The following is a 27,352-nucleotide window of genomic DNA, read 5'->3' as shown; positions in this document are numbered from 1 at the left end:
TCTGTGCAATCTAGTAGGTCATGTTGAATTGCCTGCATGCACCAATCATGGACATCTATATAGTGTATAGTGATATAAGGCATTGCATTGCTGCCCCATTGCATGCCATGAGATGTGATGAGTTAGCCATACAGTCTTCAGGTGCATGTATGACGTTTGAATCCATCATCAGTTTTACATCATGATAAATGTAAATAATAAACCAGGCCTCTTAAACTGCTACAGGCAACAACTGAAATAGGATTTTATCAATCAGATTTCATACCACTAATTTTTAATCTTTTTCAATTAAAACTGAAACATTTACTGAATACAGAAACATAACATACATTCTGTTCTAGTGAAGTAAAAAGTAAATAAATTTTGACATGAATAATTTAAAAAACATTTCCCCCTCCTCTTTTATTCATGAAACAAAATAACGTAGTATGGTAAGCTGACGCTACCCCTTTTGCTCTCTTGAGATAACCAGATGCTTAAGAGGAAAACTTAAATTTTACATACAATATTATTTTCCGGTTTGATTTAATGGTTAGATGTTGTAGAAGTTGTGACGATTTTTATGATTAATGTATACTTTGTTGGTGTTCTGACATACATTTGAATGAGTGCAACCCATACTGCATGACATATAAGCATACACAATAAAAGAAATGTGGATTCTCCAAAAGGCAGTTTACGTACCAGGAAAACCAAAACAAAGCACAAAATAGAGAGAAGTCCAATATAACCCAGCACAGCCCAGAACCCCACTGCTGATCCTAAATCACATTCTAGAATGATCTTTTCTTTGAAGTTCTTCATGTTCTTGGTGGAGAATGGAGGGGATATTGTTAACCAAAGCACACAAATAAGGACCTGTATGAGAGTGAAAGCAAGAACACTCAGTCTCTGCTGCAGAGGCCCAAACCACTTCATCACATTACTGCCTGGAAGTGTAGCCCTGAAGGCCATTAACACCACTATTGTTTTTCCCAGAACACAGGAGATGCAGAGGACAAAGGTGATCCCAAACGCAGTGTGGCGCAGGATACAGGACCACTCAGAGGGCCGGCCAATGAAGGTAAGAGAGCAAAGGAAACACAGTTTCAATGAAAAGAGCAGCAGGAAACTCAGCTCTGAGTTGTTTGCCCTTGTGATAGCATTGTGCCTGTACCAAAAGATAATGATTGCTACTGTTGTTGTAAAGCAAACTCCAAGAATGAAAAACACAGCAGGCAGGTATCCCAAAATCCTCTGAGAAAAGATGCTGTGATTGCCATCTTCAGTAAACCTGTTTTCCAATACGCATGAGCTATATCCACTTGTATCTAAAAAAAAAAAAAAAAAAAAATTAAATGAGGAATATTTAATATATTTCCATATATACTTAAATCAGTCACAATATTAGGTAACATAATTATTATATTTAAAATGTCATCTTTTTAACTGATGTAATATTTGTCTATTAAAATGATCTAAATTGTAAGATAAAATAAGCTTTCTCTGTTTCTAATAAGTGGCACTTTATCATTGCTTTAGTGAGGCTATATAATTATGCATGCATCCTGAGCTCAACCAGATAACATTTGACTTGATTAGGAATACAGATAAAATGCCTAATTACCAAAATGCATAACCTCACCTCTTTTCTTACTTATTTCTCCAAGAGGACATGTTATACAGTCAAAGCAGCTCCCAGGTTTTCGGTTGCTTATGGTCTGCTCTTTGCAAACTGACATTGGCACCTTTCAGGGATGTAATACTTTCATTATTACATACAGAAGTAGCACGTTGTAGTCTGTTACTTGTGTATGCAGTCTTCTTTTAACAGCATGTATGTATATAAAATAATGTGAATAGTTTTACTTTTGTAGATTTGTATACGTACTGCTTCTGCATACGTTATGTGACATAGCTCAGGAGGTAAGACCGATTGTCTGGCAGTCGGAGGGTTGCCGGTTCAAACCCCGCCCTGGGCGTGTCGAAGTGTCCTTGAGCAAGACACCTAACCCCTAACTGCTCTGGCGAATGAGAGGCATCAATTGTAAAGTGCTTTGGATAAAAGCGCTATATTAATGCAGTCCATTTACCATTTACCATGTATGAATGGCTATTATTGGTTGGGACCTTAATAACCAAAAGCACCAGATCTCAATTACCAAAATGTTTTGTAGGTACTTAAGGTGCTCTGAGTAAGATCACCTCATAATTGCCTCAAATGTTAATATGCTCTTTATTTTCTTATCGTCCCCAAACACGTTGTCCTTCATTTCAGGCATATAGGCCTAAACATTTACATTTATTATGCTGCAAGGGATCTACTTTTTTCTAAATGTGATGGCGTTGATTCTTGCTTTATGTGCATGAAACTATGAGTATATTAATTACTTGGATTGGCATGGGGGGTTGTAGAAGCCTGCGTACTGAAGGTTAATCTGATCATGCTAAAGCAGGCTGGAATATCGGCCCTACTGCTATACCCCCAAGTACTTAATTAAACCTCAGATCATGCTGCCAAAGAAAATAGATTACAGTGGACTGGTATTCAAGAATATAAATATGTATCTTTTGTGTTGACAGAATTCATAAACATTTTTTTGGGCATTCTTGTGATGCATAGATCAAGACAGAATACAAAGGCTGAAATTGGCTTAAGTAATGGCTTCATCTTAATTATTATGTAATTTGTAGGTATGTGTTTTTCACATTACTTTAATAAGGACACAAAACTCTTACCTGTGGCTGAAAGCCATTCTTGTTTTGACAGATATGTAAAGTATGAACACTCTGTCCACTGTGGATAAAAACCAGGGTGTGCACCACATGTGCCATGGCAAGCACTGCCCTAAAGACATTTTTCAGGGCCTGGCATGGAGGCAGTGGAACACAAGTACACTGCAAAGTGGGACCAATTCTCAGACAGACAGAAAGGCTGCAGTCAAACACCGTGTCCCAGAAGGTTCTGAGGAATATGCTGTCAGGGGCGTCAGAGGGCCGCAGACTCAGTAAGAACTCTGTCAGGCCGGGGATGTGAGACTCAGTGATGGCAAATCCCATGGCTCCCTGCAGGAGCTCTGCTCTCCCCTCAGTTAATAGATCTCCACTTGTTATCCAGACCTCACTGCTGATCCACTGGATATTTGTGAGATTCATCCCCTCCGTGCTCTCTAAGAAATGGTGAAAGTATGACTTAGACATGAAGGCTAAAGCACCTTTGGAAGTGGAGCTTTTTATTGTCTGTGCAATTGCACATGTTTTATTTTTTGAGCAAGTTCTGCTGAATCGTTGAAGGTATTCCATGCAGATGCCCTCCTTTTTTGCTTGTCTGATAAATGCAGCTGATCCATCTTCAGAATATGTCCCCACACTGCAAACCATTCCCACCCACGTCCATCCAAAGTGTTTCATGAGATGTACCAGTGCAACGATTTGAAAGTAGTCACTAGGCACTGTTCTGAGAATGGTTGCAAGGTGGCATATCTGTGTAAAAAAATCAAAGTGAAAATAACATTAATACCACAGTTTCTTTTCATGTTGAAAAGCGTGTGAATTGCCACATGTGTAGCAGTAGCATTGAATTTGACATATGCAAACATTCCGAATGTTTTCAAAAAGGGAACAAGCTGCCTAGCACCCACAGAATTAGAGTAGCAATATAATTGGTGGTGTACTTGAATGTTAGATACAATAGTTTGTACATAAATAACAAGTGAAATTTGCTGAGGCTGAAGTAAAATAGTTCCTCACCAGTGGTGTGTTAAAAGGGTTGATGATCTTGCTGATTTCTCCACTGGGCCCAGATGAGGAGTGTCCAATGAGGGCTTGCACTCTAGGAAAGGTGCAGCTCTTTTCTAGCTGATTTTCCTGCTGCCCTGTGAGAGCTGCCAGTGTTGCTCTTAGCAGGTTTATGGTTCCACAGCCGTTATAGATCCTGTATCCCAGTGTGATTCCTGGGAGCAGCTCAGGGTTTCTGTGGATGTCCTCTATGACAAACTTCAACTCTCTGTAATGAAAATACACAACAACAAAGAACTACTATTTTGTTTTCATATTTTGTTCAGTAGACAACTGCAAAAATCTTTTGTTATGACTGGATGAAGACATCATGATGTCTTTCTCTTGTATTATTCTTAGGATGATTATGAATGCATTCTGAAGATAATTGTTTGATATCCCTCATGTTTGATATAATGAATTTCAAATCTGATAAACTAAAAAAAAAACAAAAAAAAAACAACAACACACAATTAACACTGAATACACAGGACACCAATGAGAACCTGAAACTACATGACTGGTTTATGGATTATATTGCATCTTAGATTAGATTATTTTGTTTTTAACCTGTAAAGGAAATGTTCCTCGGTCCTACTCACCCTTTGTATTCCATCTTTGGAGGTTTCATTACACACTGACATAAAGCAGTTGGGTATGAACTGTCAGTGAAGATTCTTCCTTCTGTAGTCCTTCCATTCTTAGATGTGTCAGTGTGTCCTTGCGTTTCCAGTAAATTGAATGAAGGATACTGTGCCCTTGTCAGGAGAGCGAACAGAACAAGTCTGAGTAGTCTCATCTCAGAGTCTTGTCCCTTTCCGAAGCACGGTTCTGGAAAATTTTCTGCCTTTTATAGCCTCTCTTTTGCAGCACAGGTGTAAGGGCCATTTGATATTGTGAACACTGACCAATTCTCAGAGGTATTCTGGGTATTTCTCAGTGCCAGAAAAACAAACAACACCATTATCTTGTATACGTTTAGACCTGCTCAGGGAGGGTCACTTTCAAGATGCATTTGCTCATTATGATTTTCTCTGAATTCTGTGCATAATCCACATCATCTTTATGTGAACAGATGTCTTCATATTTCACAGAGTAATTTTTTTAGTGAAATTATTTATTAATCAAGAGTATTAGGAAATGCGGTGCTTTTTATTATATATTGGTCAAGCTTGTGTTTATTGGGAGAAACCTTAATTTTGTAATGGCTGTACCTCATTTTTCACAGTTTAGGTTTTTGTTATTACAACTATCAATTCTGCATGACCCCTTCAATGACTGCAGATATTTGATGCTTTTCAGAATACAGTAAATTTGAGAATGATATGGAAAGGAGCAGGCCTTGCTTCTGTCACATGGCTAGGAATGAGTGAGGGTGTCTGAGGACTGTACTGCAAACCAGTCTCAGTGGACTACCACATGATCTGGCCCCTGTTGAGCAGCAGGTTTAACAAAGCACCAGGGAATGGCAAACCCCGCTTTGCTCTCCACGATGATGAAAGACAACCTGAGTGTTACAGTGACAATTGATTTGCAATCAGGGAAAAGTATAAAAATATATGTGCATCACATTGCTGTGCTGCATATATTTAGTTAAATTGTCAGTATTTATTTTTTGTGAGAGAGAGTTGCAGAAATCATCACATCATTGCCATATACAGAGATTCAAGATGTGCAGACCACAAAAACATAAATAAAAATAATTCAGATGATTTGTGAATAGTCAAAAATAAGGTTGTAATGGTTCTGAACTCAAACCACAATTCCAATGGTCAGACTCAGTTTGGCATTCTTCTTACTTTTTTATTTTTTTATTTTTTTAGGGGGGTTTAACAAAGCCATGCATGTTCACAGTACAGCTGATGTACTAATTCAAATATTCAGCATGACTTTTGAAAAATAACTTGAAGCTTAAAGCATATTCACTATTGTGTGATTAGTAACTGAACACACCATCACAACAGGTTTTTTTTTTTTTTTGGTTATCCTTTGTGAAGATTATTTTTTTGGCCAATTCATACTTATATTTATATTTAAAACATTTATATGAAAATATAAGCAAAGCAGTTATTTTAGTATATCCTAAATAAAGTCAGTCTTTATATTCTAAATGGTTATTAGAACAGAATGATTTGATAAAGCTTGTCCATAAAGCAATACGTTAGTTTTTCCCCTTTTTTCTCTCCAGAAATAAAATATAGAGAGAGATGTGGGCCAAACCATGGCTCAAAATTCTAGGTTAAAACTAATCTGTAGGTCTGGAAAACCACAAATTTGTAGGACTATAGTCATTTTGCCCAGGGGAAACCTCTATCTACAGGCTTCTGATTAAGTATAGGATCATTTTAGGTATTTAAGTCTGTATATGGATCCTGATCATCTTATAAATAAGTCATGCTGAGGCTGCATCCATCATTGTCCTACGTACACGCTGAAATAGCTTATGCACCACCAGTGTCCGTGTTTCTGTAATGTTGGTCTTGTGGATACCTCTCCTGGACCGCCTGAAAAGAACTAAGTCTTTGGATTGGTGTGGATTCGGTCTACTTCAGAAACTTATTTAGATGGTGTACTGAACTCAGAAACAGAATAAGTTCTCCTGGTAATGTTCCCTTATCTCTTGTAGGCAGAAAAACAAAAATGAGCAATGGAAAAATCACACTTTTCTTTGCCATGAAAGCCCAAAAATTAAGCCTTAGACAGACAGCAACCTCATTTCAACTCCTATTACAGGCCAGAATACGAAATGCTTTCTTAACTGCCTGTCTGTTTTTCAGCATTGGAAGTGCTGCCATTTCTAATTTCTTACTTAAAAAAACCATAGGGGAATCTTAATAGGAGCAAACATCTCTGAATTTAAGTTAGGCATAAAAACTCTTCCACTCTGTAGTTCCTTTTGTAGATTTGTTTTAGCTCTTTTATTCGCATTACAGTGAAACTGTATTGGAAAAGAGCAGACCATGCTGTTTTGTGCCACAGATGTATATACATACATATAACATGCTGCCCAAAATTCATCATTAGCAGCCTGTCATTCAGATGTGTAGTCTTCTCCACACTGGAATTTCATAGAGGCAAATCATGTAAAAACCAGTTTGCTAATGGCAACTAATTTTTTGCCTGCAATAACTTTAATATAACAGTTTCAGAATGTCAGTTTTTCATTAAAAATATGATTGTGTATTTAGCAGGATCTATATCAAAAGTGAAATAGTGATAGCACACATTTGCACACACATACACCCACACCTGAATAGTTTTTATTTTTTTATTTTACTGATGTTCAGAGAATTATATTTGTTTGCTGTTATTTGGTAAATTTTATTCCTGTAAATGTTCATGTTTTGAAATAAAAGGTCTTGTACCATACAAGGATTTTTAATTGATGTGTCCCCGTGAAAAGAATCTCCTGTTTTGTTGACCTGTGGTGTTGGTATTGCAGCAGTCAGGCAATCTTTTAGTACCACGATCTCACAAATTGTAATGCACCTTCCCTCCACCAGATGGTGGCCTATCCCTTATTTTATTGTCTCGCAGAGAAATCAGTTTGCCGTGTTTGAACAGGATTCTTCTGTCTTGATATTCAACTCTTAGTAGTACAGGGTAGAAACTAGTAAATTAAACACAGTAACTAAAATCAGCTGTTATGTTTAATATGGCAGAAAGACCTTTTATTTATTGTCTGACAATGGGAGATATAGACATTTAAAATGGAAAGACAGGCTGAAAGTGAGAGGCCGGATGAAAAGCAGATGGGGTAAATATAAATGCAGTAAACACGTTTCCTATTTCTATTGCAGAGACTGAAAGGTAGTTTTTCCAAATAAATGTTTTTTGGTGTTTTGTTCTGGTTTGCATAGTATAATATAGCATTTTGGTATGAAAATGCAGAATAGTAAACCAGAACTTGAAGCTAAAATAGCAAAGATCTCCACAGCTACAGTGAACTTTCCAGGTGAGCTGACATAAGCTGGTATAAAGGTGATCCAGACTGCACAGAATATGAGCATGCTGAATGTGATGAATTTGGCTTCATTGAAGTTATCAGGCAGCTTACGAGCCAGAAAAGCTAAAACAAAGCATAATATAGAGAGGAGCCCAATATAACCCAGCACAGCCCAGAACCCCACTGCTGATCCTACATCACACTCTAGAATGATCTTTTCTTTGTAGTGCTTCATGTTCTTGTTGGGGAATGGAGGGGATATTGTTAACCAAAGCACACAAATAAGGACCTGTATGAGAGTGAAAGCAAGAACACTCAGTCTCTGCTGCAGAGGCCCAAACCACTTCATCACATTACTGCCTGGAAGTGTAGCCCTGAAGGCCATTAACACCACTATTGTTTTCCCCAGAACACAAGAGATGCAGAGGACAAAGGTGATCCCAAACGCAGTGTGGCGCAGCATACAGGACCACTCAGAGGGCCGACCGATGAAGGTAAGAGAGCAAAGGAAACACAGTTTCAATGAAAATAGCAGCAAGAAGCTCAGCTCTGAGTTGTTGGCTTTCACAATAGGTGTCTGTCTGTGATGAAATAAAACCACAGATACAATAATTGTTAGACATACTCCTAGTATGCAGAAGAAAACCAAAATAATCCCCATTATTTCTTTATATGTAAGAAATTCCATTTTTTTGATGACACATTTATCTCTTCTCTTGTTGGACCAGTAATCAGGTGGGCACTTCAAGCATTCAGTGGAGTCTGCATTTACATAAAGCAGAATTAGTATTTCAGTGAAACATTCAATTTTGGAATACTTGACCTACTACTTTTATTCCCATGATGTGTATTATACCTGTCATATTGCTAATTTCTCCCTCAGAACAGGGCACACAGTCATAGCAGCAGACAGGCCTTCCTCTCTGCACAGCCTTCCGAGTGCCTGGGGGACAGCTCTCACTGCACACTGACACAGGATTCTGACAAACATAGGGGGAGAGAGTCTCAGAGCTCATTAACTCTACAGAAGTATTGCATTAACAAACACCCTGCCGTGTGTTTCTACAATGATAATGGAAATAGCATGTCTCTTTGTAGTACTTTATTTTAAGTTATAGTTTAGGATGCACTCTCAAGAAAAAAAAGCATGAAAAAGGTACAGATGCTTGTCACTGGGTTGGTACCCTATAGGTACATACATTTGTAACCCTAACCAGCTATACATTTATAAATGTTTTGCTTGTAAAATGCACTTATTGGTACCCAAGTATAAAATGATTGTACTTTCAGGGTAAATGTGCTAAATTTGTTCCGTAAAAACCAAACTGTATCTCCACTGTACCATTATTTCTGAAAGTGTATCATACATGTACAATGTATTATTATTATTATTATTATTATTATTATTATTATTAATAACAACAACAACAACAACAACAACAACAACAACAACAACAACAACAACAACAACAACAACAACAACAACAACAACAACAACATTGTGTTTTGTGTAATGTGGTCTCATATTTTAAGCTGCTGTAGTTGTAGCCAAAGAGGCAATACTAGATGTATTACATTAAAAATATTTTATTGTAGATTGAAGGTTTATCCATTCTCAACAACCTAGGAAATGTGAATACAGTGCCCAGTTTTTCAGTTAAATAAATAGCAGGCAAATAAACTATTCAGTACGTCTGACTATTTGGAGACTTGGGAGGAAATGCAGGAGCTGACCTTTGTACTGGCTCCTCCCCAAACAATGCTGACATTGTTCATTGTGAACTGGTGCTTTTTAAGCAGTGATGAATCATAGTAGCCAATCGTGACAATTTCCATGGTCCTGTCATTGGCACTTTGTAAATTTATGAGCTCATATCTGGCTGGTGAATCTCCATTGCTGTCAAAATACACTGTCTCCCCTGAATTAGTTGTGAAATTCACTGTTTGCAGATAATGTAAAACCTGTCAATATGAAACATAGGATATGCATTGGAATGCATACTGGGTTGATCTTTCATCTTTAGCCATTTGTCCACCTCTTGGAAACATTCAGAACAGTGAAAATGTGGCTGGAAAAACGTGAGCCCTTGATTTTGTCAATTTGAATTTATCAAAAATCTAAAGAGGATAAATCCCGTAGTGATCAAGGTGACCGTTGTCATCTGTGGGTCTTATCAAGTTTAAGTATTTATGGTCGATGTAAATATGAAATGATTGAAATGTCTGCATACTGGAGATGTGCCTGTTCATGCACCTGCCTTACCTGCCACGGCTTTATGCTGTTGTCGTTTGCACAGCTGTTATTAGTGAAGGGGCCTTGGCTATGCTCACATGTGAGCAGGTTGTGCAGCGCGTGGGCCACTGCATACACAGCCTTGTACACATTGTTAGCGAACCTTAGTTCTGAAACATCTGCGAACTGGGTCTCCACATCTCTCAAATGCTCAGAGCCACTGCAGAGTCTCCTTCTGTCAGTCAAGCTATGTGGAGTCAAAGTGCAGTTGAACACATTTTCCCAGAATTCCCTGAGGAATGCGCTGTGAGGAAATTGAGAAGGATTAACCTCCTGTAGAAACTGCCCCAGCCCAGGGATCTGTGCCCTGCTGACCACAAAGCCCAAGGCTCCAATTAGAGCCGTGTAGCCCTCGCTGTCAGTGAGAGAATTGTCAGTGATCCAGGCATCACTGCCGATCCACTGCAGGCCTGTGATGTTCTGTTTCTGCAGCTCTTCCACCAGCACCTTGATCTCCCTGTGTGTCATAAAGGCCATGATCACCTTTGAGGTGGAATGTTTTATAACCTCAACGACTCTGAGCAGTGCATGGCGAGGCCCTGATTTCAGAAAGGCCACTGAGTACTCAACACATACTCCCACCTCCTGGGCTGCCTGCACAAAGGTTGCCATCCCATCGTTTCCATAGTCATTGTCACTGCTTATGGCCCCAACCCAAGTCCAGCCAAAGTGCTTCACCAGCTGCGCCAGTGCTCTGCTCTGGTGATAGTCACTGGGAATTGTTCTGAAGAATGAAGGGAACTCTTTTCTGTTGCTCAAGCATGCGCATGTTGCAAAGTGGCTGATCTGAGTTGACAAACAAGTATGTACATATGACCAAAGCAATATGTGAAGACAAATATATGTATAGCCTGAAATTGCATTATTTTTTTAAAACAAGTTTACAATTAAAATGTTTTACGTGCGTAAAAAAAACAGCAGGTTACAAAACAGGAAATCTTACCACTGGTATTTGAAACCTTCCAGTTATCATTGCGAATCCCATTGTTGGTGTGGATGCTGAGTGGCCTATTATGGCTTGGGCTGTATCTGTTTTAGAGCAGCTTTTGCTATGAATTACTTCCTCCTGGCCATTCACTAAAGCAATAGCAGATTTAAGTATGTTTGTATAGCCACAGGCATTGTAGATCTTATATCCCAGGGTAAAATTTGGGAGAATTTGAGGGTTTCGATTGATTTCTTCTATTGCAAAGATCATTGTGTGGGCAAATTGGAACTCCCTGAAATTTAAACTGAAAATACAGAATATGTTTTGATATCTTCAAATTGAGCAATTTTTTCATACAGGTGAGCCATGAGACATCAATGTAAATTTATAAAATGATCTAGGAGTAAAGGTTTATACTAGATTCCGTTTTTATCCAGAAGTGTATGCAGCTTATTCATGACAGCTGTAAATGTTCTCTGGCCCTAGAACTCCAGTCTTATGAGAGATTCATAAGAATGTGGGCGTTTAGGCAAGAACAGGCAATTAAAATCATGCAGCTTGTCATTTAGCCTATTAAAATATAGTTTAATGCCAGGAAGCGACCATTCCACTCTTGGATAGCATATTTCCAACTTGAAGCTTAATGGAAAGAACAGGTGAAAGAACTTGTCATGTTGCTACAGCATCTTGTACTAAGTCTAACTTGAACAACATTGAGGGTCTTTGCTGCCTCTAAGACTTCTGGCATGCCAACTACAAATTAACAACTAATAACAGAGTGGATAAGAACACTGGGGATTTGTATGGGTGTGCACTGCACTAAGGAAACTATTTTAAAACAATGCTTGTAATAATATTGTGATATTTTAATAGGCACACAATGCAAGTTTCATAGCTTTGATAATACATAAATCCTGGAAAGTAGTTGAAAGTTGTCAAAAATGCAATTTTTGTTAAAAATATGTATTTATCTTTTTAAGTAATCAGTTGTCTTATCAGGTCTGGAAATGTGAGTGTATAGTTTATAAATTAGTATTGTACAAAATGAACAGTGTCAGCACTTGGTAGAAAAGAGCATAAGCATGAACAAGCCATGTTTCGTTTTATTTTTGGTTCAGTTCCTTCTCCAGAGTGCCTCAATTTTAATTACACATTAACCTTTTAAATGTTACCTTAGGATTGAATTAATGGAAAATGAAAATCTCATTGAAGACAAATCCTCACAAAATACGGGTAATTTTTTAGATTCACTCACTTGCTACATTTTGGGCCTTCTGGTAGCCTCTTAAAGGTGTGTATTATTCCGCTGGGTCCAGTGACAAAAGTGAAGATTCCCCCAATGATGAGGTCTCCGTCTTTGGCTAACTCCGGCTGCTCTGCTCTGCCCAGCAGTTTGCACATGGGTTCCTCCATCTGCATCCACTGCATTTTCAGGGCCAGCTCCAATAGCAGCAGCAGCAGCATCGCAGAACCTGAGCACTGCACACTTAAGACAGCCCTGTTCTTGGCTGCTTTATATACATGGATCTGTGGAAGTCCTGCCTGCGCTTCTGTCAAATTGCTGATTCTCTGTGGTAATGGAAGCCAATTCCTCATGAGACGGGAAAGCATCACACATAACACATATTTGCCGGTGGTTGTTATTGCCTTGTTATGGAACCCCCCTACAGCCCCCTGTTTTTCCCTTATGGTCTCTTACAGTCGTAGTCATATGGAACCTGACACTGAAACATTTAGATATTCTTTGTTTCCAATATAAATCACATCTAATTTATGATAGTATTTAGGATAGTACAGTTCGCTAGTACATCTTCTTTATAAAGAACAGCACAGCAATGAGTGTAGTTACACAAGCTCTAAATAATGGATTATTTAGAGCTTGCGTATCCATAATTTCTTAATGATGCCATTATTAACTTTGCCCCAAATCCTAAATCACAAGAATGAAGTCATTAGAATCTGAAAGAAAATTAATTAAATTAAATTAAAATTATTGTTGAATTATAATTTTGTCCAGTTGTCATTTTACTGTGTATCTTTGCTAATATATCAATGAGATTAAAATATATCTTCTCAGTATCCAAAGATTCACTACCTGTAATATTGCTGATTTCTCCCTCAGAACAGGGCACACAGTCATAGCACCAGACAGGCCTTCCTCTTCATGGCCTTCCGAGTGCCTGGGGGACAGCTCTCACTGCACACTGACCTGGGTTTCTGAGTGAAAGAGAACAGTGCCTACAAGTAAATCTGTCATAAAGCAATAACAAGTACATGAAACTAGAGTGTTGTCCTCGATGTGTGGTTCCTAGATAGATTTGGTTGTTGCAACAAGATTAAATTCTTTGAGGAAGGTATCAGATTATTTATGCAGCACTTCATGATTCCAGATTTTCTGTTTTATTTCAACCTTTTAAATGCTAAACATATGACTTTCATCAGTTAGTTAGCCTCATTCTACGTTTAATCTATTCTACATGATATACATTTCTGTGGTTAGATTCCCATTATTATTCCATTATTATAATACATGTTTTGCTGTAAAAGGTGTTTGCCTGCATTGTTCTACCCCAAATCATGTTGACCTGGGTCATGATAAAGTGCCTGTCTGATGGCAGTCATAGAGCCCCACTTGTCTTAAACTGCACCAAGCTGCCAGTTCACTAGCTCATATCTTGCAGTACAGTATGCATTTGCATCAAAGGAGTTTTTGCTGTGAATTTCATGTTCTTCAGATACTCTAGCACCTATTAAGAAAGATGATATGGTTAATTTATGCAGATTATGCTGTGTCCACTGTTTCATGGAATGACTAACTGGCATTTACTTTACCTGCTCTGGTGCAAAGTGTTGTCCATAGCTGCTGTTGGTAGAGGAATAAATGCTTGAATGGTCCTTGAACAGGAGATGTAAAGAATGGGCAACAGCATAAACTTCTGTAGATACTTTGTTGGAGATTTTTAGCTCTGTTGTATCAATGTATTCATTTTTTACTTCATGTACGCTCTCAGATCCTATGCAAAGAGTTTTGCCTGTTGAATTATTGCTTTACTCAAAAGAAAATGTTTTCAAGAACGCCTCCAATACAGAATTGCCTGGAGCCTGAGATGGGTGAGCACTGATCAAGAACTCTTTCAGGACCTCCAGTTTTGCTTTACCAATAACAAACCCAATGGATCCTGTCAGAAACCTGTAATCCTGTCCACCAGCCTGCTGGCCGTGATCCACGACTCACTTCCCACCCACTGGAGCCATTACATCAACTCCACAGTAGAGTTGATGTCAGCTAAAGCCAGAAAGGCTTCTATGTCTTCTTTATCACTTCCACAGGCTGGAGGATTTTCTCTCTGGGGTATGTTCTGTAGGCAGCCTCAGAAAGCTCAATGCTGATCCTTTGCTGCTGAGCGGCTTCTATAAATATGGCCATCCTGTTGTTGCCATAGTCATTATCACTTCTCACTGCTTCTATACAGGTCCAGCCAAAGTACTTCACCAGCTGATTGGATCTATTTTTTTTTTACCCTTAAGTCCCTTAAGTGGGGCATGCATGTCTACTATGGCATTAAAAGTTGTGGAAAAATAGCTAAATGCTAATTAAGGATCGGGGATAATGCTCACCCTGTTAATATCACTTAAATGTAAGTCGTGTAAAAGTCCTTGCTCATTAAAATGCTCATTAAAATTTAAAATACGTTAATACCTATATCATGGCTTTTATTATTCAGTCTGAAAGACATGCCAAAATAAAGAAATATTTCTCATGAAAAGAATGTTCAAAAGTACAACTGCAGATGAAAGAGCAATAATAGGAGAAGATTTCTGGGGGAAGTGAGGATTAAGTTAATTGTGTTAACTTTCCTGAATCCAGCAGATTTAACAGCTGACACCATCGCTGAATGTCCGACACTGTCAATACCAAACACAAGTGCATCAATAGTTTAAAAATTTTTATTTAATTATAATAAAATTATTTGATTTAATTTGTTAATTATTATTAAAGATATGAATTCTTGATTAAATCACTGAATTCATTAATAGGCAGAGCAACCTGTTTGATAAACCTCTATTAAAACGTACAACTCACAATTAGATTAAAATGAAGAGATTTACTAAGTTACAACAAGTTTGCAACATCTCATTTAAAGATGACGGTTAACTATTTAAACAAACCAATTAATGTTACAGACATAAACAAGTAAGAGACACAGAATAAATGAATGAAAAAAGTCCCCAAACCACAGCTCTTTTTTATCTCTCAAAATAGAATGCCAAGACCAAAGTTCAAAAAGCAACAGACAGCAGAATATTCCAAAAGGCCAGGGGTGAAAATGTGAAAATGTCAGATGAGCTGCAGGAAAAAATGGCAGATCCTGTGCACACCAACCAAAAAATCATCTGGCCCGCATGCAAGGTTCAGATTCCCCAGACGGCAGAGTAGATCTCAACCCCCCAAATGTCCAGCACAACAAGTGTTAACTACCTGATGTTAAGCACCCAGAAATGTCTTTTTACTGAAAAAAGATCTGCATTTTATGTTGTGGAAGAGGGGAGGAGGAATGGTTGAGTGAGTTTGGGAGCATGCCTGCACTGATTGGGTAAGGTGTGTGAGGGTGGAGGTGTGGGACCAGGGTCAGACAGGAACAGTAGACGAGGTTGTGAATTATGAATTCACCTGTCTTTCATAACTGTTCCAACAAGACAAAATGAAGGTCACACAATAAAAGTGAAGTTCTTGATATTTTTAAGCAAGTGTACTGAACCATTGACAAACCTGAAGTTAAGGAAATTTACAGGCTCTTCTCCAGGGAAAAAAAAAAAAAAAGGCTTCTAAAACTCTGAAGGATTAATATTTTTATAGTGTTTTCATGAAACACTTGTATAAATGAGCTTTGTCCTCATCCCTGTCTTTCTATTTTTGGAATTGGAATTTGCTTCTGGATACGTTATATTGAATCTGAATTTCTTAATGTTTACAGAGCCTTCGGAAAGTATTCAGAACCCCCCTTCACTTTTCCCACATTTTGTTACGTTACAGCCTTATTTTAAAATTAAAAAATAAATCTACACACCATAATGACAAAGCGAAAACAGGTTTTTAGGCATTTTTGCAAATTTATTAAAAATAAAAAACTGAAATATCACATTTACGTAAGTATTCAGACCCTTTTCTATGAGCTCAATATTTCCATTGATCATACTTGATGTTTCTACAACTTAATTGGAGTCCACCTGTGGTTAATTCAATTGATTGGACATGATTTGGAAAGGCACACACCTGTCTATATAAGGTCCCATAGTGCATGTCAGAGCAAAAACCAAGCCATGAAGTCGAAGAAATCGTCCATAGATATCCGAGTCAGGATTGTGTCGAGGTACAGATCTGGGGAAGGGTACAAAAACATTCTGCAACATTGAAGGTCCCGAAGAACACAGTGGCCTCCTTCATTTTTAAATGTAAGAAGTTTGGAACCACCAGGACTTTTCCTAGAGCTGGCTGCCCGGCCAAACTGAGCAATCGAGGGAGAAGGGTCTTGGTCAAGTAAGTGACCAAGAACTAGATGGCCAGAGCTCCTCTGTGGAGATGGGAGAACCTTCCAGAAGGACAACCAACAATCTACCAATCAGGCCTTTATGTTAGAAGGGCCAGACGGAAGCTAATCCTCAGTAAAAAGCACATGACAGCTCACTTTGAGTTTGCCAAAAGGCACCTAAATGACTCTCAGACCATGAGAAACAAGATTTTCTGGTCTGATGAAACCAAGATTGAGCTCTTTGGCCACAATGCCAAGTGTCACGTCTGGAGGAAACCAGGCACCGCTCATCACCTGGCCAATACCATCCTTATGGTGAAGCATAGTGATGGCAGCATCATGCTGTGGGGATGTTTTTCTGTGGCAGGAACTGGGAGACTAATCAGGATCGAGGGAAAGATGAACGAAGCAAAGTACAGAGAGATCCTAGATGAAAACTTGCTCCAGAGCGCTCAGGACCTCAGACTGGGGAAGGTTCACCTTCCAACCGGACAACAACCCTAACCATGGAGCCAAGACAACACAGGAGTGGCTTCGGGACAAGTCTGTGAATGTCCTTGAGTGGCCCAGCCAGAGTGCATTTGGTGGAAGTCCTAAAGTTTTTAAATGTCGTTCCCTGCACCCAAACACACATGCACAGACACATTCGTGCACGCACAAACACACACACACACACACACACAAACACACTTGAATCATACTGTATGTAATCATACATATCACTAATCACAGTTATGTGGAATGGACCCACTCTCACACGTGAACACACACACGCATGCACACACTGTTTGTCTCTCAAGCCATATTCACCATGAGTCAGAGAGCAACTGCAACAGGTCTCCTCTGTGAATAGCTACCTGCAGCTCCATCAATTAGTCTCTGCACATCCCCATTCTACTGTTACACTGCACAAGTAAAGCAAGTGCTTAATGTATTTAATACTAATACTATACACGCATTTATACCAGCACAGTTGACAGTTTAAGTGATTATATCATAGAATTTTCACTATATCACTGCTTTCACTGTATCCCTATCACTATTCAGGTCGTTTACCTTTCTATGTGAATTTGACAGTAGACTGGTGAATTCTCCCAGTACTGGGAAATTTATTGCAACACATGGCTTTCTTTTCACAGTTTTATTCAGTGATAAAAACATTATTGAAATATAACATTAAACAATATTGAAAGTGTATGGATCATCAAGATAAGGACAACAGAAATCTGGTACTGAATAAATGTGAAATAATTTAAAATGATTTTTCATCATGTTTTGCCCATCATATTTCTTTTTGTGTTTTTTTCTGGTTTTAGTAAAATAATGTAACATTTTGGGACAAAAATACAAAACAGCATTCCATAACTGGAAGCTAAAATAGCAAATATTTCCACAGCTACAGTGAACTTTCCAGGTGAACTGACATAAGCTGGTATAAAGGTGATCCAGACTGCACAGAATATGAGCATGCTGAATGTGATGTACTTGGCTTCATTGAAGTTGTCAGGGAGCTTACGAGCCAGAAAAGCTAAAACGAAGCACAATATAGAGAGGAGCCCAATATAACCCAGTACTGCCCAGAACCCCACAGCTGATCCTACATCACATTCTAGAATGATCTTTTCTTTGTAGTGTTTCATGTTCTTGTTGGGGAATGGAGGGGATATTGTTAACCAAAGCACACAAATAAGGACCTGTATGAGAGTGAAAGCAAGAACACTCAGTCTCTGCTGCAGAGGCCCAAACCACTTCATGACATTACTGCCTGGAAGTGTAGCCCTGAAGGCCATTAACACCACTATTGTTTTCCCCAGAACACAAGAGATGCAGAGGACAAAGGTGATCCCAAACGCAGTGTGGCGCAGCATACAAGACCACTTAGAAGGCCGGCCGATGAAAGTAAGAGAGCAAAGGAAACACAGTTTCAATGAAAAGAGCAGCAGGAAGCTCAGCTCTGAGTTGTTGGCTTTCACAATGGGAGTGTCTTTATATACAAAGAATATTAGTGCTATTGTGATTGTAAGGCAGCCTCCAATTACAGAAAATGCCACTAACAGTATCCCCATCAGTTCATCATAGGTCAGGAATTCAATGCTTTTTAAATCACAATTGTTTCTTTCTTCATTGGACTTGTACTCCGGTGGGCATGGGGCACATGTCAGCGCATCTGTAAAAGATAAGGATATTTTTATTTGATTATTTTTTTCTGCTAATTATTTTGCATTTTATAATGCCTTAAGTAAAGCTTAAAGTGATACAAACTTTAGTCTACATTAAATAAATGGTAGTGGTGCCTCTTGGAAACAATGTCTGTATTGGTATATAGTAAGATATGCCAAAACTCAATTGTGGTGTTGCTGAATTCTCCTTCTGCACATGGAATACAGTCAAAGCAGCAGATAGGTTTTCCCTTCACGAAAGCCCTGCGTGTCCCAGGAAGGCAGCTCTCACTGCAGATTGACCTCGGCACCTACAAAACGGTCATTCTTAGCTGCAGTCAACCACATGCACAGCCAATTACAACACATCTATACAGGCATAGCATGTGAACACAGAATGGCGATCTTCATAAGGGTATAATTATTCATTAGTGCCATGGTTTGGCTCAACGCTGGAATGCTGGAATTTTTTTCAGTAGAAAATATTTCCCACAATGTTCATAGCTGATTAATTAAAACAGTTGCTGATGACGGTTTTTTTAGGTGAATTTAGGGCACTTTTCAAGGAATTATAAAAAGAATCACTGCTGCACTACAATGTTGGCCATTCGCTTTAGTTAGTTTAGTAATTTTGAATTTCCATCCTGTATTGCACATTTTATAAGATAACGTTTATCAGATGAACATTTTGAATAAGTTCTACGGCATATTTCTGCAGGTTTACTGCATTAGTTTAGCGTGCAGAATTATCTTTAATTGGGCTATACAATAATTCTAACTATAAAAATAGTCCAATTCCAATTTTTTTTCTGTGTGTTTGAGTGTTTTCTTTGAAAAAAAAAAGAACAACACTTGAATGGCATAATTTCTCTTGAACCCTGTCCATACTATAAAGTTATTTCCTTGCTTAATTTTACAACTCAGTATAATTAACTAGATAATATCACTGTTACACAGTTGAGCAGTCCACAAAGTTAACTGCACATTTATGATACAGATATTATTGGTTTTTATATTTTGATAATTGTGACAGTTGCCTATGCAAAATCATGTTATATGTTGGGCAGTACACATCAACCGTTTCCCATGGTCTGATTTTAGTGTTTTATCTGAGCACAGAAGCTCATCAGCTTACCTCTTGCTGACCGCCTGCCCAGACAGCTTGAACATCATCCTTCATCACAAACTGCTGCCCCTCTGGCAGAGATGCATCATATAGCCCTATGATCTCAAACACAACAGCACCATGGGAATTCAGCTGCCAGTTTACCAATGAGTATCTTGCTGCAGGGTCCCCCTGTTTATCAAAGTGAATCCTCTCACCATGTTTAGTGGTGAAGTTTACCTGGGTCAAATAATGAAGCACCTGGAAGGGAAATACAAGTTAATGAAAGAATCACAAGTTAGCGGTGATTCTAGAAAAAATGCCTTGTGAGCTCCATACTGTTTCATACTAAGACATTTTTTTTATTATTATTTGGCTCCGCACTCCACAATTATAGATTTGCAATCAAACTCAATTCACATGTGGTTAAATTATATTTTAAATTGTACCCACAAATGTATTTTTTTTAATGCATTTTTGGTTTCACCATGTAGAAATTACAACACGTAGATACATAGATCCCCCCCCCCCCCCTCCATTTCAGGGCACCATAATGGTCGGGACAAATGGCTTCATAGGCGTTTCAGATTTTTATGGTGTTTCTAATTGCTTCCTTAGTGCATGTATGAGAGAGCTTTCAGTATCTAGTCTTGATTCTGTGCTTTTGATTGCCTTTGGAGTCTGCAATTGGCATTTGTCAAAATTTTAAAACCAGAGTTGTGTCAGTGGAAGTCAAGGAAGCCATTATGAGGCTGTGAAATAAGAAAAAAAGGCAGAGACATAGTCCAAACCTTAGGCTTACCAAAATGAACTATTTGGAACATCATTAAGAAGAAAGAGAGCACTGGTGAGCTCAAAAATCGCGAAGGGCCTAGCAAGCCAATGAAGGCCTCCACAGTTGATGACTGAAGAATTCTCACCGTAATGAAGAAAAACCCCCAAACAGATCCAACAGACAGGTCCAACAGATCAGACAGATAAGACCGACATTCACATGTATCAGTGATGGCAAGGGCAAAGTGTTAAAGCCCAAAGGAATTGCCCAAGATCCAGAACACTCCCCTCGTCTGTAAAACATAGTGGTGTGAGTGTTATGGCTTAGGGGTTCGCTGCAATATGCAAACCTCAAGATCAGAATGGCAAGGTAGTTTGTTAAAAAGTACATTTTAAAAACTGAAGAGTTATGGAACAAACTCTTATGGACAGATGAGATGAATATTAATCTGTATCAAAGTGAGGGAAAGAAAAAGTGTGACGAAAGACAGGAACTGCTCATGATCCAAAGCACACTGACTCATCTTTGAAACATGGTGGAGGTGTCATGGTTTGGGCATGTATGCCCCAGGTACTGGCTCACTTGTCTTCATTGATGATGTAACTGCCGATGGCTGCAGGATGAATTCTGAAGGGCGCAGAAACATCATCTCAGATCCAGCCAAATCCCTCAAAACTGGATGGCACTTCCCCTTGCAGAAGGACAATGACCCCAAACAGACTACTAAAGTAACCAAGGAGTTTTCTGGGGAAAAAAGTAGAATGTTCAAGTCAGTCACTGGATCTGTACCTAATTAAACATGTGTTTCATATGCTGAAGAGAAAACATAAGGCAACTAGCCCACAAAACAAAGAGGAACTGAATATGTCTGCAGTAGAAGCCTAACTGAGCATCACCAGGGAAGCTACCCAGCATTTGGTGATGTCTGTGGGTAGCAGAGTTCCGGCAGTCATTGAATGCAACCAATTACAAGATACGATGACTTTAAGATTATGTTAATTTGTCCAATTATTTTTGGTCCCCTAAATGGGGGGGCTGGGGCTATGTATGAAAGGGGCTGTACACAGATTAACCAGTATGGATGTAAATACCCTCAAATGAATGCTCATACTCATCATTTCATTTAAGATTCTCAGTGCTGGAGTACAGAGCCAAAACAACAAAAACTGTGTCACTGTCTAAATACTTATGGACTGCCATGCATAGACAGTAAGCTCTATAATGTTTGGGACAAAGACATATTTTTCTCTTGATTTGGCTCTGTACTCCGCAATTTTAGATTTGTATTCGAACAATTCACATGTGGTTAAAGTGCATTTTAATATAAATTTCATTCATAAGGGTGTTTCTATACACTTTGGTTTCACCATGTAGAAATGAGTGCAGTTTTTGTACATACAAACCTTTCCCCCACCCCCAATTTCAGGGCACTATAAAGACATTTTGATGGTACATAAATTAAAGTAATGTTTTGTACTTTATCGCATATCCTTTGCATGCTATGAATGCGTGAAGCTGCAATGTATCTTCTGTGGTGATGCTCTGTCAGACCTATACTGCAGCCATCTTCAGCTCCTACTTGTTTCAGGGGCTAGTTGCCTTACATTTTTCGTTCAGCATATAGAGTGCATGTTTAGTTGTATTCGGATGGGGTGAATGAATTGGACTGCCAAGCATTTTCCAGTTTTTGTCTTTGAAAAATTAATATTGCTTTAGAAGTATGTTTGAGATCATTGTCTTGTTGTAGAATGAAGTATCATCCAATGAGTTTGGAGGCATTTGGTTGAAACTGAGCAAATAAGTTGGTTCTGTATACCTCAGAATTCCTTCTGCTGCTGCTATCAGCAGTTACATCATCACAGAAGAAAAGTCAGTCAGTATCTGTGCCAGCCATACATGTCCAAACAATGACATCCCCACTACATTTCACAGGTGAGCAGGGGTGCTTTGGTTCTTGGGCAGTTCCTATCGGTCTTTGCACTTTGCTCCTGCCATCACTCTGATACTAATGAATCTTGGTCTTATCTCTCCACAAGACCTGAGTAGAACTCTGCAGGCTCTTTTAGGTAATTCTTAGCAAACTGTAACATGACCATCCTGTTTTTGTGGTTTGCATCCTTGGCTTTCATTGGCACTCTGTTCCTCGTGTTGACCAATGCCAAGAACAGACTCAAAAGGCAATTAAAAGCACGGAATCAAGACCAGATACTAGATATTTTAACCTGCAGTAAGGAAGCAATTGAAAACACCTGGCTAATTAAACACCTGTGAGGCCATTTGTCCCGAACATTATGGTGGCCTGAAATTGGGGGTCTTTGTATAAAAAGTGCTGTAATTCCTACACGGTGGAACCAAAATGTACCCTTTTTTATGAATCTACATTTTGACCATATGTGAATTGCTTGATTACAAGTCTAAAATTGTGGAATATAGAGCCAAAAAAATGTCTTTGTTCTAAACATAATAGAGCTCACTGTGTATATATACAGCACATATAAACAACAGCATATCTGCAGTACAACCTGCCAAGTTTCTATTCTGGTTTTGTCTGCGCAGGTTTTGTTTGTGAAAGGTCCATGTCCGTCTTTGCACATGATGAGATTGTGCAGCGAATGGGCCACAGCATACACAGCCTTATATACATTGTTCAGCAAGCTGGTGTCTGATACATCTGTGTAGCGGCTGTGTGTTCCATACAAAGACTCTGATCCTGTGCAAGTTTTCATGTTGTCACCTTTGCGAGGTATTAGAATGCAGCTGAAAATACTCTCCCAGAGCTCTACCAAGCCCATGTTCCCAGGCCTGGTCGATGGGCGGGTGCTCATGATAAACTCCTTCAGTCCTGGTATTTGGATGTTAGGGACAGCAAAGCCAATGGCCCCTCCCACAACTGCGTAGTTCACCTGGGAGGCAATGTACCCGGATGTAATCCAGCCTTCACTGCCCACCCACTGAAAACCTGTCACATTCTGCAGGAATAGTTCTTTGATAAGTTTCTCTAAATCATTACCGTCTATGAAAGCAACAATCGCTTTAGAAGATGATTTTTTAATGACCTCCACAATCTCAAGATATTTTTGTCTAGAATCAGTTCTGTAGATGGGCACTGAGTACTCTATGCAGATCCCCTCATCCTTGGCTGCTTTTAAAAATGTAGCCATTCCGTTGTTGCCATAGTCATCGTTTGTTCTGATGGCACCAACCCAGGTCCAGCCAAAGTGCTTGACCAGCTTTGCCAGAGCTCTGCTTTGATAGTAGTCACTAGGAATGGTCCTGAAGAAATTTGGGTACTCCTGTCTGTTACTGAGACATGCACATGTGGCTGAATGACTGAGCTGTAACAAATAAGATAAGAAAGTATGAAGTAGATTTCAAAGTGCTACAGATGATTTTCTCTGTACAGAGGAAAAAATCACTATTTTAAAACATCCAGCAGATTCAACTCAAGTCGCTTTCACACACACTATATACATGCATGCTCACACTCACATATTGACAAGCCCTTAGACACATATACACTCTCTCCGACACATGGACACACATCCTCACAGACAGTCTCACTCCATCACGAATTCATAATTTTTTTCTTATCTGTATTTGTTCATGGCTGTTTCCTTATGCAAATCACATGAAAATGATTGTGCATAAAATTTACAAACATCATCTCATACACCTGGGATATGCACAAAAAGGTCTGCACGTGTGTCATGAATCTCATATTGTTTTTTCGTAGGAACATTTTTAAGAATAAAAGTAAGAATAATTTAAAAAAAGTTTTGTGAATGAGAACTTTATTTTGGTAATTAAAAACACATTTTCTTCTTAGGTTTAACTTCCACAGTTTACAATTACATAAAGGTCACTAACCACAGGTATGTGGAATGGTCCCACTGTTCTTGCGATCCCGATGGTTGAAGTGGAGTATGTCTCTCCAATTACTGCATGGACTGTTGAAGGTTTGAGGCAGGCCTTTGTGCCTTCCTCATACTCGTTCATTAGAGCCAAGGATGCCCTTACAGAGAGAGGAACACTTGGACAGGAGTCAAATATCTTGTAGCCCAAAGAAATTCCTGGGAGAATCTCAGAGCTGTTATTTATCTCTTCTATGGCAAAGATCATAGTTTGAGCAAACTGCAGTTCTCCTTGATCAAGCCTGCCAGAAGAAATGGACTGGTGTTGTTGATTTTTTAAAAGTATTATAACTACTGTTTGCATCATGATGGATGATGAGAAAGGAACTGACAAAGTGTTCTTTTCTCTTTGATGGAAAACCAAAAGCACAGTCCACAAAAGTACATACAAATGTAATGAAACATGCACTTTAACAACCAAAACATAAATACAAAAATAGAGACCTGTTCCCTAAATAAAATTTCAGAATATATAAATTGTAAAACATATATTTTGATCCCAAAAACACAGGGCTTTTACAAGGCCTTTATATGTACTCACTGTGTGATGAATCAAATATTTTAAGATGTATTTTAAGCATTATACTATATTTTGTTTGGTAAGATCACTATACTGTTCAGTGTTTCCTGCACATGAGAAGCCGATAACATTAGTATACATAAGTTCATGTAACATACAAGCTAATTACTGCAGTAAAATAATACTAAAAACATGTTCTGCAGTTGTATCATGACTGATATTATTTTCATTTTCGCTTACCCATGACATTGAATACTTCCAGGGTTGACTTGAAGTGTTGGATCTACACTTACTGGAATGTGATGAAATGAAAAAATGCCTCCAATTGTGACATTGCCTTCTCTTGAAAACTGTGAGAATTCTTCAGCTCCATATGGTCGACACACAGGTTTTCCAAGGCCAGCAAATGAGACGAGTAACACAATGTCTGTGAGCAGCAGCATCTCTGATAATGTGTGTGTCTTAACCTGGCAGTGTCCAGTGGTGCTGTATCATTGTCCAAGTCACTTATATAGGACTATGCTGATCACCTTCTTGACATGGGGAGTGTCTGTGTCTCCCAGTGGGGAGATGAATGTTCTGCAAAACCTATGGAAATTTTGCTGTTCTGGCACCAGCTGCAATACCGCAGCATGCCATTGGGAAGGGACGAGCTTCAGAATTTATTTTGAATGCTGGGGGCCTGCTTCCACCCCAAACACTCCAAGCTCTCACATCTTTCTTAATTCTGCTCCTGTGTATATTGGCGATGCAGGAGCGGATTGTTAATCTGCCATTGATTAAACTCTCCAAACATTTGTATCTAGCTATGTGCACAAATATGTGCATGCGCAAGGTCATTTGTTCACAACATGAACCGGCCTATTTCTTTGATTGATTTGTGTTGTGAACCACCGTGTTTTGAAAACAAGAATTTGGGCCAAATCGCTGGTAGTAGAATGCAGAATTTGTGGATATCAACACATGGTTCTGAATTTCTCTCGCAGCAGACTTTTCCATTATTGCTTCCAATTAAGCATGACTGTTCCCGATGGTTTTCTAGAAGTTACGGCTGCTTTGAGTAAAATAAGAATCATCTCTCACATGGAAGATGATGGAAACGTCAAATGGTAAATATCTCCACAGCTTCAGTAAGCTTTCCAGGTTAGCTGACATAAACTGGTAAAAAGGGTGATCCAGACTGTGTAGACTATGGACATGCTGAATGTGATGAATGTACTTCACTGGAGTTGTCAGCCAGCTTGCAAGCTGCATTATGACACATTTACTGAAGGGTGCATTTACAGAAAACAATTAGTGTTTCAGGAAAAATTAAAATCTCAGAATATTTCTCCTGCTATTTTTGTTCCCAACATGTGTACCTGTGGCATTGATAAATTCTCCATGAGCACAGGGCACACAGTCATAGCAACAGACAGGCCTTCCTTTCTGCATGACCTGGGGTGCCTGAGGGACAACTCTCATTGCACGTTGACACATATAAAAAAAGAAATTCAACATGTCCACACACAACTCATTTAATATTTGTAATATCTGTTACAATTGTAAGCAATAAAATTAACTGAGCTCACAAAAATTTTGAATTGATTTCAGAAAACACACAGATATGTAGTGTGTGCATGTTTATAATAAAACATATAAAACAACTCTCTAAAACAAATACTGATGTAGCACATACCCTGTATACTTACTCTAACAAATGAATGCATTACCATTGTGCTGCCATTAGGCATGAGGCATACTTGTTCATTGTGTACTCATGCCTTTTAGGCAGTGAAGAATCATAGTATTGTCATAAATGTGACAATCTCCATGGTCCAGTCTTTTTGCACTTTTTAAATTTATGAGCTTATATTTGGCTGGTGAATCTCTATTTCTGTCAAAATTTGCAGTCTCCGCTGAATTGGTTGCTAAATTCACTGTTCATGTAAAAAATTAATGTTACCGTTAATGTTAATACAGATAATGTAAAAGTTGAAATACATTACAGCATTTTGCGCACACATTCCTCCATCTGCATCCACTGCATGATCAGGGCCAGCTCCAATAGCAGCAGCAGCAGCATCGCAGAACCTGAGCACTGCACACTTAAGACAGCCCTGTTCTTGGCTGCTTTATATACATGGATCTGTGGAAGTCCTGCCTGCACTTATGTCAAATTGCTGATCCTCTGGGGTAATAGAAGCCAATTCCTCATGAGATTGTTTACAAAATAAATCAGGTCTAAATTATGTGCCATTTAGGATAAAGTTAGTTAGTAGTTTTTGATAGGTATGGATCAATATTGTTACAGATCATAATAGGATTATTACACTGGGCACAGTGAATCTAATTAGGTTAATAGTTGTGGTGTTTTAATGAAGTTGGATTGTATCTGATTTTAAAAAATTTTGGTGGTGGCTTTCACACCATATACATTTTTTTTCTA

General features: G+C 38.7%; 3 protein-coding genes and 1 pseudogene across 3 annotated transcripts; all 4 read right to left on the bottom strand.

Moving 5' to 3' along the window:
- Positions 1-257: 257 nt before the first annotated feature.
- On the bottom strand, positions 258-4,563 carry LOC118209370 (extracellular calcium-sensing receptor-like). The gene is made up of 5 exons (XM_035384626.1): positions 4,359-4,563; positions 3,730-3,985; positions 2,719-3,462; positions 1,625-1,727; positions 258-1,310 (listed from the first exon to the last, which is right to left on the bottom strand). The coding sequence occupies exons 1-5, from the start codon at positions 4,553-4,555 to the stop codon at positions 526-528; spliced, it is 2,085 nt and encodes a 694-aa protein (XP_035240517.1). The 5' UTR covers positions 4,556-4,563; the 3' UTR covers positions 258-525.
- Positions 4,564-7,400: 2,837 nt separating this feature from the next.
- On the bottom strand, positions 7,401-12,397 carry LOC118209346 (extracellular calcium-sensing receptor-like). The gene is made up of 6 exons (XM_035384591.1): positions 12,179-12,397; positions 10,939-11,227; positions 9,966-10,781; positions 9,437-9,664; positions 8,559-8,682; positions 7,401-8,464 (listed from the first exon to the last, which is right to left on the bottom strand). The coding sequence occupies exons 1-6, from the start codon at positions 12,385-12,387 to the stop codon at positions 7,548-7,550; spliced, it is 2,583 nt and encodes an 860-aa protein (XP_035240482.1). The 5' UTR covers positions 12,388-12,397; the 3' UTR covers positions 7,401-7,547.
- A 5,552-nt stretch (positions 12,398-17,949) lies between these two features.
- LOC118209951 lies at positions 17,950-18,625 on the bottom strand (annotated as a pseudogene).
- LOC118209372 (extracellular calcium-sensing receptor-like) lies at positions 18,599-25,392 on the bottom strand. The gene is made up of 5 exons (XM_035384628.1): positions 25,165-25,392; positions 24,361-24,646; positions 23,016-23,828; positions 19,749-19,979; positions 18,599-18,924 (listed from the first exon to the last, which is right to left on the bottom strand). The coding sequence occupies exons 1-5, from the start codon at positions 25,365-25,367 to the stop codon at positions 18,718-18,720; spliced, it is 1,740 nt and encodes a 579-aa protein (XP_035240519.1). The 5' UTR covers positions 25,368-25,392; the 3' UTR covers positions 18,599-18,717.
- Positions 25,393-27,352: the final 1,960 nt, after the last annotated feature.

This window comes from Anguilla anguilla, chromosome 12 (assembly GCF_013347855.1).
Source record: "Anguilla anguilla isolate fAngAng1 chromosome 12, fAngAng1.pri, whole genome shotgun sequence".
Classification (NCBI taxonomy): Eukaryota; Metazoa; Chordata; class Actinopteri; order Anguilliformes; family Anguillidae; genus Anguilla; species Anguilla anguilla.
This window is presented reverse-complemented; position numbering and strand designations above follow the sequence as displayed.